Source organism: Bos grunniens, chromosome 18, assembly GCF_055505025.1.
Source record: "Bos grunniens cultivar Pamir isolate PY7600 chromosome 18, Bosgru_T2T1.0, whole genome shotgun sequence".
Lineage (NCBI taxonomy): Eukaryota > Metazoa > Chordata > Mammalia > Artiodactyla > Bovidae > Bos > Bos grunniens.
In genome coordinates, this window is record NC_141182.1 from 43,273,643 (window position 1) to 43,289,716 (window position 16,074).

At 48.7% G+C, this 16,074-nt stretch overlaps 1 protein-coding gene across 4 annotated transcripts in view; it reads right to left on the reverse strand.

Annotated features, from left to right (window-relative positions):
• ANKRD27 (ankyrin repeat domain 27) overlaps positions 1-16,074 on the reverse strand; it is a 60,839-nt gene that overhangs the window by 22,836 nt on the left and 21,929 nt on the right. For all 4 annotated transcript variants that reach the window (XM_086351717.1, XM_086351718.1, XM_086351716.1 and 1 more), the window contains 13 exons: positions 15,473-15,627; positions 14,926-14,985; positions 13,431-13,484; positions 13,264-13,329; positions 13,100-13,176; positions 12,147-12,268; positions 11,018-11,096; positions 10,234-10,363; positions 5,469-5,561; positions 3,924-4,051; positions 3,340-3,422; positions 2,317-2,432; positions 1,111-1,203 (listed from right to left, as the gene is read on the reverse strand). In XM_086351717.1, coding sequence (XP_086207843.1) covers positions 1,111-1,203; positions 2,317-2,432; positions 3,340-3,422; positions 3,924-4,051; positions 5,469-5,561; positions 10,234-10,363; positions 11,018-11,096; positions 12,147-12,268; positions 13,100-13,176; positions 13,264-13,329; positions 13,431-13,484; positions 14,926-14,985; positions 15,473-15,627 — 1,256 coding nt within the window. The remainder of the gene's footprint in view (positions 1-1,110; positions 1,204-2,316; positions 2,433-3,339; positions 3,423-3,923; positions 4,052-5,468; positions 5,562-10,233; positions 10,364-11,017; positions 11,097-12,146; positions 12,269-13,099; positions 13,177-13,263; positions 13,330-13,430; positions 13,485-14,925; positions 14,986-15,472; positions 15,628-16,074) is intronic.

A 16,074-nucleotide genomic window follows, 5' to 3' on the forward strand; every position in this document is an offset into this window, starting at 1 on the left:
CTCCCCTTGGCTGGTTTTGCTCTGTGTCCTTCCACTACAACAGAGCTGTGAAGCAACTGGACGCTGAGTCCCGTGAGCCTTCCCAGTGAGTCACTGAACTGGGGAGTGGCCTCAGGGACCCTGACACAATACACACGACGGATTATTGTGTAATGATTACAGAATGGGCTAGATCTACATTGATCGACCTATAGGATGTCCACAATATAGTAAGTTAGGAAAATAAGCTGCATAAAAATATGTCAGGGGGACTTCCCCGGTGGTCCAGTGGTTAAGAGCCTGCCTTCCAATGCAGGGGATGCAGGTTCGATCCCTGGTCAGGGAACTAAGATCCCACATTGTATGCATGTCTGTGCTTAGTTGCTCAGTCATGTCTGACTCTTTGCGACCCCATGGACTGTAGCCCACCAGGCTTCTCTCTCCATGGGATTTCCCAGGCAAGAATACTAGAGCGGATTGCCATTTCCTTCTCCAGGGGATCTTGCCGACCCAGGGATCGAATCCATATCTTCTGTGTCTCCTGCACTCCAGGCAGATTCTTTGCTTGCTGAGCCATCCTACATGCCACCGTCGAACGGCAACAAAAGATCCCGTACATCACAAAGACCCAATGCAGCCAAATAAGAATAAATATATTTTTTAAACATGTGTACAGTATGATTTCATTTTCACTCCTCAACCACCTAGCCCTTTGTCTGTATAAATCTACCTATATTTCACCATGGAGAGAAGCAAGGCAGAGAGTGGTTAGGGAAAAAAAACAAATACACAGTTAAATATTAAGGGAAAATGGAAATGGTAAAATCCCTTGATATTACCACAAAAATATAAAATGTAAAGACTGAGTACGAACAAAGGCAAGAAGCAGATGGCAGCAGGGAGGATGCATAAGATTTCAGGAAAAGACAATGGGCAGTTACTTTTCAGATTTCTGTTATTTCAATATAGCATCTGTAATATGCTTTTACATTTTTTAATTAAAAAAATAATACACCAAATGTTCCAATAATTGTCAACATAAAATACAACAGGCAACAAATGTGAAATCCACATTTCTCCTCCAGTGAGAAAGGGTAAGGCCCCTCCCCGGGGACAGCAAGGACCACTTACGTCCTCGTGGCCGTAGGTGCAGGCCAGGTGCAGAGGGGTGTTACCGTTGTTGTCTTGCACTTCGGCACTGGCTTTGTAGTGCATCAGCAGCAGCTTCCAAGGGAGAGGAGAGAGCAGTGAGCGCCAGTGAGCACGGCAGGGCAGGCTGGAGCCCTCGGGGAGCACAGCCTGGGGTCTTACAGGGGGTTGTTGCCCAGTCTCCATTTTCAACCTTATCTACTTACATTACAATTACAATTAGATCAGCCCTATAATGGAAACCAATCTGAAAAAGAATATATACTATAGGGATTTCCCTGGTGGTCCAGTGGTTAGGACAGCACATTTCCACTGAAAGGGGCCTGGGTTCAATCCCTGGTCAAGATCCTGCATGCCGTGGCCAGAAAATAAAGAAAAAGTTACAAAAAACAAAAGTACTTGGCCCTGGGCCTGGTGCTTAATAAGTCAGTGAAGGTCAGCTCCCCACAACCCCAGGGCGCTGAGACTTGTATGCATTGTCAGACATATACTGGCCTAAAAAAATTTAAATTAAAAAGGTAAAAAAAAGATTGTACACTGTAAATACACTACCTATACACACATACATATAACCGAATCACTTTGCTGTGCATCTGCAACTTATGCATGGTAAATCAACTATACTTCAACTACACAAAAACATTGAAAAAATTTGAAAAATGAAAGCAAAAAAAGTGTCATGCATCTTTCCTGCAAAAAAGTTTAGAGATCATTAAAAAGAAAAAAAAGAGTGGATATATGCATAACTGATTCACTTTGCTGAAACTAACACAACATTATAAATCAACTATACTCCAATAAAAACTTTTTAAAAAAGAAAAACAACCCCCATCAATCACTAGCAGGAACGGAGGCACTTTATGTACCGAACAACTTCATCTGAAATCGAAACATCAGTGACTGGCAAAACAATTTTGCTTTCCAGTTTCTGGACTGTCTTCTCACCATAGGTATTAAGTCTAAGGGAAAATCCATGTTGGGGCTCTATCTAAAATATTTCTAGTATCTGGGGGGGTGCCTGTCTTACCGCGGATTACCGTGACGTTTCTAATCTACACCTAACAGCTTTGGCCCAGCAGACTCTGGGGGAGGCGCCAGAGACCCCAGGCTTGCCGTGACCTCACAGAGCCACGTGGAGCAGAGGAGAGGCCAGCCCTGCAAGGCCTCGAGCAGAGCCCAGCTGCTCACCGTCACGCTCTGATAGCCCTTCTGACACGCAAGGTGGAGCGGGGTGGAGCCGTGGTAGTCCGTGGCGTTTACCACCGCGCCCTTGGAAACCAGGAGGTCGATGAGGGACGCCTGCCCTGCAGAACAGAAGGGAAAAGGGTGGGCTTTCTGAAACCATTGAGCTAAGCCACGGCTTTATTTCACCCTCTCATCTGCTGGCACGAGACATGCCAGGAGGTATCTTTCTGTGTGGGGGGAACCAGAGCTAACATCAAGTCACACGCTGCAGTCTCTGGACACCCTGGGGTGATGCTTCCCCTCTGGAGGGAGTTCGGCCCCACCCCCACCTAACACCCCTGCGGCAGCCACAGAAGGGAGGAGAAAAGAGCCTTAGATGCCCACAGAAGAGTCCAGGGTGCATCACTTCAAGGGTGGAATGCCGTGCAACCATGAAAAAAAAAACTGACATGGAGAAATGTTCTTACATATCTCCTAGTGGAAAAAAGCACCCCACAGACCGTGTGAGCCCCACAATATCATATCTTTTATATACACACACACTCAAGCATGGTGACGTTTCAGTCATGGATCAAAACAATCTTTAGACGACTGCAGGATGCAAGAGTTTACAGATGTTGTGTTTTCTACCTTGAATGTGCACTTTTATTTGTGCACTTTAAAAGACAGAGAACTAAATTCAGTATCCTATGATAAATCATGATGGAAAAGAATATAGAATACAAAATAAATTAAAGATAGTAAAGTTATTTTTTTTAACAGGAATATAAGAACCTTAATTCAGTCTCATAGTTCAGATTCAAGCCTTCCCTGGCTGGACACCAGCCCAGAGCAGTGTCAGGCATCCACACAGCCCGGACACATGCTCTTCCAGCCCAGGGACAGCACATGAAGGTCCCAGGGTGGGGGGCCTGTGATACAATCCCTGCCACCACCCCACACCGCCTCCCCCAGCATCCACGCTCTGCTGGGGCACCCTTGGCCCCCATCCCTTTGCCCTGAGAGCACAGAGGCTGGACCACATACCACAGAGGGCAGCCACATGGAGCGGTGTGTGACCCCTGTCGTCTCTGGAGAATGGAGTGACAACTGAGGGGTCATTCAGCCTCCTAAAAGGGAAAGAGGATACAGAGAAATAGACCGAGGTAAGGACATGCTGGGGCCCTGGGACCAGAAGACAGACCTCCGGTGTGATCCAAGTTGGGTCTCCTCTACAGCGACCCGGAGAGCATCAACCATGGCTTCCGCTGGGACCCTCCCCACACCCAGCCCTCCAGCCTTTGACACCCAGCCAAAGAGCCCGATAAAGATAAGAGGAGACCGAAAAGGTTGTGGGGAGGAGCTGACAGTCCTCCATCCGAAAACCCACTTTCCGAGGTAGGGGCAGGCCCTCTGCCCGCCTCCCCAGGTTAAGCAGCCCAGGAGGGTGCTAAATATTTTTATTTCATCTGATTCTCCGAAGAGGCGGAGGTTACCATCTCCAGTTTACAGCAGAAGCAGCAGAGTGCAGCAAGGATAAGTTTCTGATTCCAAATTGCACAGCAAACGAGGGGGAAAGTTCCACCCAGGCCCCGAGTCTCCCCCTTCCCGGTGCTGCGGGGCCCTCTTACCCAGAGACGAGTTTCTCACAGTCATCACAGAAACACAGAGGGTGACACATCTTTTGGACGGCATCTTTATCTTGGTCTTCCTGACTCAGAAGTCTCTCCACTTCCTTCTGGTTACCTGATGCAATGTGCTAAAGTGACATCAAAAACACTGTTGATACGACGGAACGATTCGTTCTCTAAACTGTGAATTTTTGAAGCATCCTTACAGAAACATATATCTATGTGTGTGTACTTAGTAGCTCACTTGTGCCTGACTCTTTGCGACCCCAGGGATTGTAGCCTGCCAGGCTCCTCTGTCCATGGGGATTCTCCAGGCAAGAATACTGGAGTGGGTTGCCACGCCCTCCTCCAGGGGATCTTCCCAAACCAGGGATTGAACCCAGATCTCCTGCACTGCAGACAGATTCTTTACCATCTGAGCCAACAGGGAAGCCCATCAATGTGTGGATGGATGAAATGACTTGTTCTCTGGGACTTGTTTCAAAATGATTTAGATGGATGGTGAAAGTGGGGCCAGGGGATAGAAATGAAACAAGATTAGGGAGATGGCTACATGGAGGTTCGTTCATCATACTACTCTCTTCTACTTTTGCAAATGTTAGGATTTTTCCATAACTAAAACAACGACAGTCTGACAAAAGTTCCAGAGCAACAGGCAAAGGGGGGACAATCCACCCTGAGGGTTGGCGCAGACTCTGACCCTTCTTTTAGATTACAATTGTCTTACAATCTAATAGAGCCTTGGCTTTCAAAAGAGCTGCAATTAGTAGGAGACCCCTGCCAACTGCAGGGCTCACCTCTGTGACTCCTGGATATGTTTCCTATGTGGAGTGAGACTTTCTGGGGCGCAGAGCTCATGGAACGCACTCTGGCTGGTGGCCTCCTGATGACTGCCTCCCAGGGCACCTCACCAGCCTCCCCGTGGTAGATCAGATCCGAGGAGGGAGCCTCCTGCACTGCCTGGGGGTCTAACCACCAGCAGGTGCTGTGTTCCCAGCCCAGCGCGGGCACACAGGTGTCTATCACGCAGGTTCCTGGAGCTGAGAAGAGGCACTGATTCTGGCAGAGCTGCCAGTGAGGTGCCACTGAGCAGACGGTGAAGAACAAGCTATGTTTCGCTGAATGGAGAGAGGAGGACAGCCAGGCAGAGGGTTCCACTCACAGGGGCCCAATCCAGCAGGGCTGCAGCACAGCTCACATCAGAGAAGACGGGCAGCAAACTGATCCCATGAGACCCCAGCATCCCTAGCGCCTCCTTGAGCACAAAATGGACTTCTGTGTTGAACTATGCAAACCACCCTGATGGATTCTACAGAGACTCAAGAGGCGAGGAAAGACGGAGAGCTCCTGGGACTTCCCTGGTGGCCCGGTGGCTAAGACTCCCAATGCAGGGGGCCCAGGTCTGATCCCCGGTCGGGAACTAGATCCCACATGCTGAAACTAAGACCCAGCAGCAGCCAAATAAACAAAAATAAATATATATTAAAAAATAAAAGACGGAGCACTCCTCACACATCTGCACCCTCGGGACCTCCCGTATCTTACCTGAAACAGGCAGTCGATGGGCGTTGAGGTCAGCTGAGACAGTAAGCTCATTCTCTGCTTAAGGAACAGTCTGTCACCAAATCCCTCCGACTCCTGCAGGAAAAGCCGATAAGCCATGTTCTCACACGTCATGAGCTGCAGTGCAGGTCCTTGAGAACAGAGGACCCGGGACGATCGGTGCTATCTCCCACAGAGCGGGCCCGGCGGTGCCTCTCCCTGCCCCCACTCAGCCGCACAGCAGACCCTCATCAGGCTGGAAGAGGGGCTCCCCGTTTACCTCTCCAGGAAGCGGGGCTCTGACAACAAATACCCAGCAGGGATGTGGGAGGTGGGTAGTGTACTGGCTGTGTGTGTGAGTGAGTGTGTGTGTGTGTGTGTGTAGAATGTAGCATCTCTAAGTGTGGAATGTGGCATGCACACAGCACTATCATCCCCAAGGCAACCTAGGTTGTCCTGGCCTCCCCCGCCTCTCACAGTCTCTCTCCTAATGCCTGCCGAGCTCTGTCCCCTGCGTTGTATGTGGGCCCACAGACAGGAGACCTGGAGGAGGAAACGGCAACCCATTCCAGTATTCTTGCCTGGAGAATCCCATGGACAGAGGTGCCTGGCAGGTTACAGCCCATGGGGTCGCAAAGAGTCGGACACAAATGAGCGACTGAGCGACTGAGCACACACAGACAGGAGAACCATTCGACAGGCTGGTCTACGCGTCTCAGCAACAGAGAGAAGGGCTGTGCATCTTGAACATACATATTGAAACATCAGACAACACGGCCCCTTGGCCCAAAGTCCAACAAAGTCTACCCCAACGAATAAACTTCATTGTGCAGATTATTTTTACCTAGATACAAAAATCCAAACAAATATTCTTACTTTATGAAGTCATTTCTAGAGACACTCAATGCTCACTTAAGCACCTGTGACTACATTTTCTGATGACAAATTAACTTCCTTGGAAAGAATGCTGGCGGAAGATGGAAAGAGTTGTTCTCAGCCAGCTGCTGCCAGAGCTCACCAAACCCTGAGAAAATGATGGGATCAGCTCTCTGTGGCCCCCTAAGTTCTGACGTAGGCGGTCTGGTTAAAAATAAAGCTGCCAACACTTCTGGGGTCCACTGCCAATCAGGGCCCCTCACACCAGCCGCCCTCACAGGGTTGTGTTGGCAGACAACAACCCCTCACCATTATAGCCGCCTTTGCTCCCGTTGACATCTGCTGCATAAACCTCTGTCGACTGTTTTATTCAGTGATTTACAGCTGAGCAGCTCAGGGTCAGAGAAACATCAAAGATCTTATTGCTCAGGTAAATCTGGGGCTCTTTCCTCCACTTGGGGTGACTATTTACAGGGCAGTGATAAAAAGAGATAGATCTTCTAAGATTGAATCTTCAGGGAAGAATGACCAGAAGAGATCACATATCAGCTAAGACCAATTTGGAAAAAGGGTAAACCCTATTTATTGGAAGCCCAGTAAAGCAGGAGTGAGCCAAAGCCTGCAAAGCTGGAGCAGAGAAGGGTGGAAATACTATTTGGGTTCTGCCCCATTTTTTTTCTGTCCACAAAGGTAAAAGTCACCCCAGTAATGATTATTTTCCAAAAGTTCAAGCCTTCACTAATGAACATACTTAAAGAATGTTTATAGTCATCTCAACAAGGATTATGTCTTGGGAAGAAAATTTCCGTGAAACTACATTAAAGTATATATAGTCAATAGGAAAACATTATTTGATTTAGAAACACTTAATGCTTTTCAGAGACCTCACCTGCTGTTTAGAGATACACCTGGGCTCTTTCCCCAGGAAATATCACGACCGAGCAGCTGTGACCTCACACACTTCTAGATGGAACTGCACCAAGGCAGAGACAACACCGCAGACGAAATCCCAACGCTGACATCACACACGACAGGTGAGCCGCAACGCCTGCTCTGTCCATACAGGTAAAGGCAGGCAGCTCTCAGGTCTGATCCCTTCAAGACCCAAGGGTCGGGCTCCATGGCTGGCCATGAAGATGATGCAACCTTGTCCCAAGTCTGGGGGTATCGACAAGCCTTCTCCCGGGAAGGCAGGACCAGCTGGTGTGACAGCCCAGTCCAGAGGGGCACACTGGGCTGTGTACCCACCTTGCCCATCCAAGTTAACAGCCAGCCTTGGGGCGATCCACACAGAATACACCAGAGAATCAGGAAACGGGGACATCCAGATGAGGAGTGTTGCGAGAGCAAGGAAGTGCATCAATTATCACTTCATACGTTGAAAAGGCACTTTCAAATATCCCATTTAAGGACCTCCCTGCTGGTCTATTGGCTAAGACTCAGAGCAATGAAGACTGAAGATCCGGCGTGCCACAACTAAGACCCAGCCCAACCAAACTAAAATAAATAAGTATTTAAAAAAAAAAAATCTCATTTGATCCTCACAACCATCCTGCAGGGGTGAAATATGCAACATGCTCCCCAGTGTAGACAGGAGAAAGGACAGAGGCTCAGAGAGACAGACTTGTCCAAGGGCTAGACCCCAACATACACCAGCACGAGAGGTGCCCCCTCACATACTCCCCTGATCCCACTTGGAACATTTTCTGAAGGCAAAGCAGGTGTGAGAAGCTGAGCAATGGTGTCCGGTCAACCACCTCTTTATTCTCTGGCCAAAGGGCTTCAAGGGCTGGCGATCCTGCCTACACGTCATGGGAATCGAGATAGCAGGATGGCTGCGGGACAGGAAGCGGGCAGCAAGGGGACAGGAGCACCTTCAAGAGGTGGGTGCCTCCCTCCAGGTGACGAGGCCCCATCAAGGAGCACGAGGCGAGGCCTCTGCAGGGCAGTGGGTCCAGGAGAGGAGAGCAATCAGAGGGAAAGGACCAGAAGGGCAGGGCTGTGATGGAAAACCTCCCCAGGCAGGCACCATGGGAACAACGTGCGTTCCTGGAACCTCACAGCAGACGATTCAACCTGGGACATCTCACTGCCCAGCTCTGGAAGTGAGCGGCATTTCTGACTCTGTGGACACGTGTGTATGCAGAGGCGCCTGTGTACACCACATGTACATTCTGAATGTTAATGGTTTCGCCCGAATTAGAAGCAACTTTTCTTGAGAGTCGCACAAGACCCATCGGAGATGAGATGCATGCATGCTAAGTTGCTTCAGTTATGTCCAACTCTTGCACAGCCTCTAATTTTACCTGTGTGTGTGCTTATACTCAGGCTCAGTCATGTCTGACTCTTTGCGACCCTTTGGACTGTAGCTCACCAGACTTCTCTGTCCATGGGATTTTCCCAGGCAAGAATACTGGAGTGGGTTACCATTTTCTCCTTCATGGGATATTCCTGACCTAGGAATCGAACCTGTGTCTCCTGCATTGGCAGGGGGATTCTTTACCCCTGAGCCACCTGGAAAGCTCCTGTATATGTGTATGGGTGATCAAATCAAACCCAGACAAGAGCAGAACTTAATTCTTCAGCAAGTACCAGGATAGTCGGGCTATGTGCCAAGAAGTGCAGCAGAAAATCAAATTTTGGTTAAAAATATAATTGTGTAAGCACAGAAAAAGACATCTACCAAAATGTTAATAAAAGTCATTTGCAGCTAGTGTGCTTATAGGAGGCTTTTGCTGTCTTCACTGCAACTTTTTATATATTAAATATTACTGCTACTGCTAAGTCACTTCAGTCGTGTCCGACTCTCTGCGACCCCATAGACGGCAGCCCACCAGGCTCCCCTGTCCCTGGGATTCTCCAGGCAAGAACACTGGAGTGGGTTGCCATTTCCTTCTCCAATGCATGAAAGTGAAAAGTGAAAGTGAAGGCGCTCAGTCGTGTCCGACTCTTAGCGACCCCATGGACTGCAGCCCACCAGGCTCCTCCATCCATGGGACCCTCCAGGCAAGAGTACTGGAGTGGGGTGCCATTATTACTTATAAGCAAATATTAGTTTTCTAATCAGAAAAAAAAAGAAAACTATCCTTTCTGGAGAAAGAAACAGTATGCAATGTTATCTACAATATCATTTCAATTATGTAAGATATACATGGCAAGGAAAAAGACTGAAAAATACATAAACATGTTAACAGTGAATGAATTCATGAAACTGCTTGTACCCAAGTGTCCCCATTTGAACAGGCGTATGTTCTTTTTCAGATGTTTCAACTTGTCATTTACTTTGGGGAGCTTCCAACATCAGGGGGGCATTAAGATTGAGTGTGAATGTTCAATCCTTGGGGCTCTGGGTTTTTAATACAGAAATCTCTCCATTCGATTGATTTCAACTCTGCAATTTCTGTGAGTACCCTCACGTTTTGGTGGTGGGTATAATGCGAAGTAAATCAGCAGTGAAATCTTGGTTTAAGCCTCTCAGTTCTCGTGGGAATATAATCGCCTCTGCCAGTCTAAGTTCATCAACGAACCAAGGAAATTACAATAGGGCCGCTGAGTCCTTAAAACTGCAGACATTATTAATCTCATCTCTTGCCCAGCATGATCAGGGTACCCTAATTCACCGCTTCTGGTGCCCCCTTCTGCCCATGTGCATTCGAGGATGACCAGGATTAATGAAGCAGGAGATCAATGAAGTGAGAGCCAAGGATGACCTGCCAACTTTCACAACCTACCGACTGCTTCGTGTTCAGTCTGCCAGGCAGTTTTTAAATGGCTGAGGCCCCATTTTCTTGGGAGAGGATCTCTGATCCTCCTCCTCCACACCACCCTGAGAATCCCGCCGCACACACCATGGCACCCACAGAGAAAGGGCAGGACAGGAGGGAGCTCTTACTGGCTTAACAGAGAGGCTTCCCTGCCGAATATATTCGATTGCAGCCTCGATTGAGGTCAGGCAGTATCCCAGTTCATCTTTGGCTGAGCTGCTAAATCTGAAGTTTTTGATGTAACTCAAGTTTGCCATCCTAATAAAAGGAAGAAAACAGTTTAATTGCTATATACCCCCATTAACGCTTTGGTAGAAATGATGCTATTGGCTTGGTCACAAAGTTGGTCAGCTCTGGGGAGCTAAGGCCGCTTCCCCTGGGATCTTTATTTAGATGGAGTGCAACTAGGGAAATAATTGGGACTCCCCTGGCGGTCCAGTGGCTAAGACCTTTTGCTCCCAATGCAGGTAGCCGGGGTTCCATCACTGGTCAGGAAACTAACCTAGATCCCACATGCTGCAACTATGACCGAGTACCGCCAAATAAATACATATTAAAAAAAAAAAAAGGCAAAAGACGTAAAGTCGCTTCTTACTTTCCTGCAATGAGCTAATTTTTAGGAAGCTGATTTTTTCTATGGTGAATTTGGGTTTCTGTGAGAAAAGGATGGGCTTTGGAGCCAGACAGAACTGGAGCTCACTTGCCTCTCAGCTGCTGACTGGCCACATGTTCCAGAGAGAAACGTAAGATCTCTGGGCCAAACTTTCCCCACCTGCAGGTGGAATGACAGATGCCCTTGCAGGGCAGGTACCTGGCTCCTACAGGGCGCTCAGCTTCTAGAGTGATACCAGAACCACCCCAGTGCAGTGCTGCCATTTTGAAAAAAGTTATTTTAACAAAAAAAAATATTACCAATTAGGGATCTCTGTTTTCACAAGCAAATACAACAGGACTGACAGCAGATCATCAGCACACATGGTCTCCAAGTTAACTGCAAGCAGGAAACACACATTCAGGGCCATCCTGGGACGCAAATGGACTGACAGGCGTTATCAACTCCCCACCACCGTCCAACCCACAAAACCACAATCCGGGAAGATGACACATCGGGGAGAAATTCAATCGCACAATTTCCTTTCTAGTGTCCTAAATAGATGTCAGACTCCAGGAGGAAATGAATGCCTCCTGAGAACATGTGCAGAAAACAGCAAGCTCCAAGCAGACCACCCCTTGCTACCTGTCCCCAGCAATCCCAGGACAGGGAAAGAGCCCAGGCAAGTCGGTGATGGTGGATACGACTCGAAGGTGTGCCAGGATCACTGCCAGAAGCCTCTTTCCTCCTGAGATCATTGCCATTTTATACACTGCAGAGTCCAGGGCTGATGGGCAACTTCTCATTGAAATTTTGTTTAAGTAATCCAGTCACACATTTAAAATTCCAAATGGTGCAAAAGAGCAGACCATGCATGGCTCTCCCATCCGTGCCACCCAGACTTCCTCCCCAGAAGCCACTTCTGTTGGTTCCCATGTATCATTCCAAGAGAGGCTATGATCACCCCCCTGTATACATATATGGGTATAGAGCCACCCCCTTTGTGCAGTGTCCTGGAAGTATACTGTACACACTCCTGTTCATTTGATTTAATACACTTTGAAGAGCATCCCTACTGGCCCACAAAGATCTGCCTTCTCATTAATTTTTAGTTTTTACTTTTAATAATGGAAAATTTTAAGTATACAAAATTAGAACAACCTAACAGTTAAACTCCCCTGTACCCATCACTAGCTTAGCTTGTTTTTGAGGCCACTGCTTCTCCACCAGCATTTCCTTACCTAAAGATGCCTAACCTACCCCACTACCCCCTACCCCCATTACTAGGCACCCACTCTGCAGAACAGGCTCTGGGGTGCTCATACGGGAATACTCTACTACACATCAGCCCATCTCTGTGGCCCTTTAAGATGGCACTGCTCCCCAACAGATGTTTGCATCTGGACTTTTGCAGCCACCGCCCTGCCAGCCCCTTCCCTGAGCACACACCTCTCTGGCTGGGAGACTGGGTGATCAGCTGCACCACCTTCCGCAAACAAGCCAGCTTCTGCTGCGGGGACGTGCACCTGTTCAGCTGAGCCAGCTCCCTCTTTGCTCGAGGTATGTTGAAGCTGCAAAGTGATTTGGGACATGACCATATAAGACCACGGTGTGAAGGCCCTCCTTCTTGGTAATCACAAACCTCAGATTTACATTTCTCACGGCAAACCATAAGTAACGGCAAACAGAAATAGACACTCAGAAGTAATCTGAGACAGCAGCAAAACCCAGCAGCTTTCAAGGTCTCAAGCAGGCTGCCAGGTGATGTAGCTGCACCAAAAAATTAGGGGGAAAAAGAAATCAACAATCCTTAGCTTCAGAGTAAAATAGGCCAAAGGGGGGGGGAAATTAGACAAAGAGATTAGACATTTTTGTATCCTTTCATCAGGATACAACTCAAAAGGAGGGGCTCCAGAGAATTTTCTGGCAGTCCAGGGCACAGGACTCCACGCTTCCACTGCAGGGTGGGGTGAGGGTACAATCCCTCATCGGGAAACTGGGGTTCTGCAAGCCTCAAGCTGCAGCCAAAAAAAAAAAAAGAAAGAAACAAAATCAAAAGGAGGTGCCCCTAAGGCAGGGGTCCCTCAGACCAGCAGGTGATGAGAGATGTCAGTGTGCAAGGCCCACCTGGGTGAGCTGCACGCCCACCCAGAGACCAGCTGTGCACGACCCCACCTCCTCCGGCTCCCACCCACTGGCACGCTGGAAGTTGGGTGCAGCAATGTGCCAGCTCTGAAACACTCATCTACCAACTTCAAGCCTTTATCTTTGGTCACAAACAACTGCCCTGCTCCACAGTCTGAACCACGTCACCTAGAGCTGACGCTGCCACTGAGGGTCCCGCTTCTCGGTCACAGCGGCCCAGGCTCCGAGGACGCCAACGCTGCAGTGTAAACCCTTACCTGAACTCAGGTTTCACACCGATATCCTTCTGCTGAAGATCTTGAAGGCTCCTCGTGATTTTGTTAAAGGCAGCATCCTAACGAGAGATTTTAATGAAGCTTCAAATGTCTGAAAAGGCTTAGAACACGGCTTCCGTCCTACATGGTGATGACACAGAACCTACCTCTGCTGCCTCCATGGTGCCCACGTACTTGAATATCAGGTCGTAAATATCATGCTGGACATACATCTGTGAGGTCAACAGGTTCAAGAGTGTGTGTGTGGGAAAGTGGGCAGCAGAGGAGGCCCCGGCCCTGGACCTCCTCGCCCCTCACTTCCCAGGGCCCTTACCTCTACCGCCTGCTTCATCAGGTTCATCTGGGCCTCCTGCTTGGCGAGCACTTTCTGGAGGACAAGGAGAGGACAGTTACAGAGCGTGGACTGGCCTGGGCCAAACCACACGTCTCTGTTTTGGTTTTGGTTTTGTTTTCTTAATTGAAGTATAGTTGATTTACAGTATTAATTTCTGCTGGACAGCAAAGTGATTCAGTTATACACATACATATACATATATATACACACATTCTTTTTTCTATATTCTTTTCCATTATGAAAAGATTTTTTTTCTATACTCTTTTTCTTTTCTATATTCTTTTCCATTATATAGCCATTCTTTCCCATGATATTCTTTTTCATTATGGTTCATCAAAGGATTTTTTTAAAAAATATGCATTTATTTATTTGGCTGCACAGTGTCTTAGTTGAGGCACTTGGGATCTTTAACTGTGGCACGCAAACTCTTAGTTGCAGCGTGTGGGATCTAGTTCCCTGATCAGGGATCAAATCCAGGCCCCTGCACTGGGAGCACGGAGTCTCAGCTACTGGAGCACCAGGGCAGTCCGTCATAGCATATGGAATGGAGTTCTCTGTGCTATACAGTAGGACTTGGTTGTTTATCCTTTCTATATGTCGTAGTTTACAACTGCTAACCCCAACCTCCCCCTCCATCCCTCTCCCAACCTCCCTCTCCATCCCTCCCCCAACCTCCCCCTCCATCCCTCCCCCAACCTCCCCCTCCATCCCTCTCCCCCAACCTCCCCCTCCATCCCTCTCCCAACCTCCCCCTCCATCTCTCCCCCAACCTCTACCACCATCCCTCTAACAACCTCCCCCTCCATCCCTCCTCCAACCTCCCCCTCCATCCCTCTCCCAACCTCCCCCTCCATCCCCCCCCAACCTCCACCACCATCCCTCTAACAACCTCCCCCTCCATCTCTCCCCCAACCTCCACCACCATCTCTCCCCCAACCTCCCCCACCATCCCTCTCCCAACCTCCCCCTCCATCTCTCCCTCAACCTCCACCACCATCCCTCTAACAACCTCCCCCTCCATCTCTCCCCCAACCTCCACCATCATCCCTCTAACAACCTCCCCCTCCATCTCTCCCCCAACCTCCACCACCATCCCTCTAACAACCTCCCCCTCCATCTCTCCCCCAACCTCCCCCACCATCGCTCCCCCAACTTCCCCCACCATCCCTCCCCATCCTCCCCCACCATCCCTCCCCATCCTCCCTCCCCATCCTCCCCCACTATCCCTCCCCATCCTCCCCCTCCATCCCTCCCCATCCTCCCCCTCCATCCCTCCCCATCCTCCCCCTCCACCCCTCCCCCAGCCCTCTCCTCCCTGGCAACCACAAATCTGTTCTCTGTGTCTGTGAGTCTGTTTCTGTTCCGTAGATAAGTTCATTCATATCATACTTCAGATTCCACGTATAGGTGACATTGTATGGTATTTGTCTTTCTCTTTCTGGCAAGTCTCTCTTTTGCAGGCCATGCTGCTTACCAGGTGGGAGTCCCTCAGCAGCTGCTGGAGGCATTTGGTGTAGAGAGCATTCACGGAGTCCTGCGGAATACAGAGCAGAGAGAGGCCATCCTCAGAATCTGAGGCCACGACACTGAACCCAGGATGCAGCCAAGAGAATATCTCACAAAGTGGATTTCCTGGGCAAAAAGCTCTTAAGTCCTAATGCAAGCTTATCAAACTAAGTATGTGATTTTTTTTTTTTTTAATTAAGTATGTGATTTTTTTTTCCAATTTTTTGGGGGGTGTCTATGCATTAAGAGTAGGAAAAAAAATTCCCCTTAGGGTTAACACAGATGATAACAATATTCATCGTGATACTTCTCTGTGACTTTTCAGGTTTTCTACTGTGCTTATTACTTTTTTAGGTAACAAGAAACATTTAAACGGAATCCAACATTTTGTTGGACGTTTAAATGTTCGCTTCAGATATGTAAACGTTGCCAACAGAGGCGGCAGCAAAGTGGCAGAGTGATCCTGGCGCTCTGAGCAGGGCACGCCTATGGCAAAGCAGGGCTCAGCTACTGACTATGTGATGACGGAGGCTCTTCCGTTCACACTCTCTGAACGTTCGCTGGAAAGAGGTGATGTTCCTGTCAAATCTCTCCGCATGTCTTCCCAAAAATTCTCTCACATCTTCGATGGTTTTCAGGGAAAAAGAATCTGAGGATGTCGAAGTCTCTTCTGAAAAAAAGAGACAAGCGGGTCAGGCTGGCTGAAGCCATTGCTGTTTCCTGAAGAAAAGAAGTCCCACAACCCTTTGCCCTGCTCCGCCAGCTCCTGGGTCACCATCTACCACAGGAGGAGAGGGATAAGCTTATTTCAAGACATCACCCAACAGTGGCCCAGGTGGGGGTCCAGGGAGCCTGGCCCTCTTGAAGCCCTTTCCTGGGACAAAAACCTGAACTCTCCGGGATCACAGGCATGGCCTGGGAGGTTCTGGTGATGAAGCCCTGATTCTTGACAATAAGACCTCGGACAGCATTTGGTACATCATTATCTCAATTTTCTTGGAGCACCGAAGACTTATATTATCTGTTGAAAATAATGAGATCTCAGAGAAGCATGGCAGTGGGGCTCCGTGACTAACAATGCCATAAAAGACAGTCCTGAAGCTGAGGCCCAGAGACA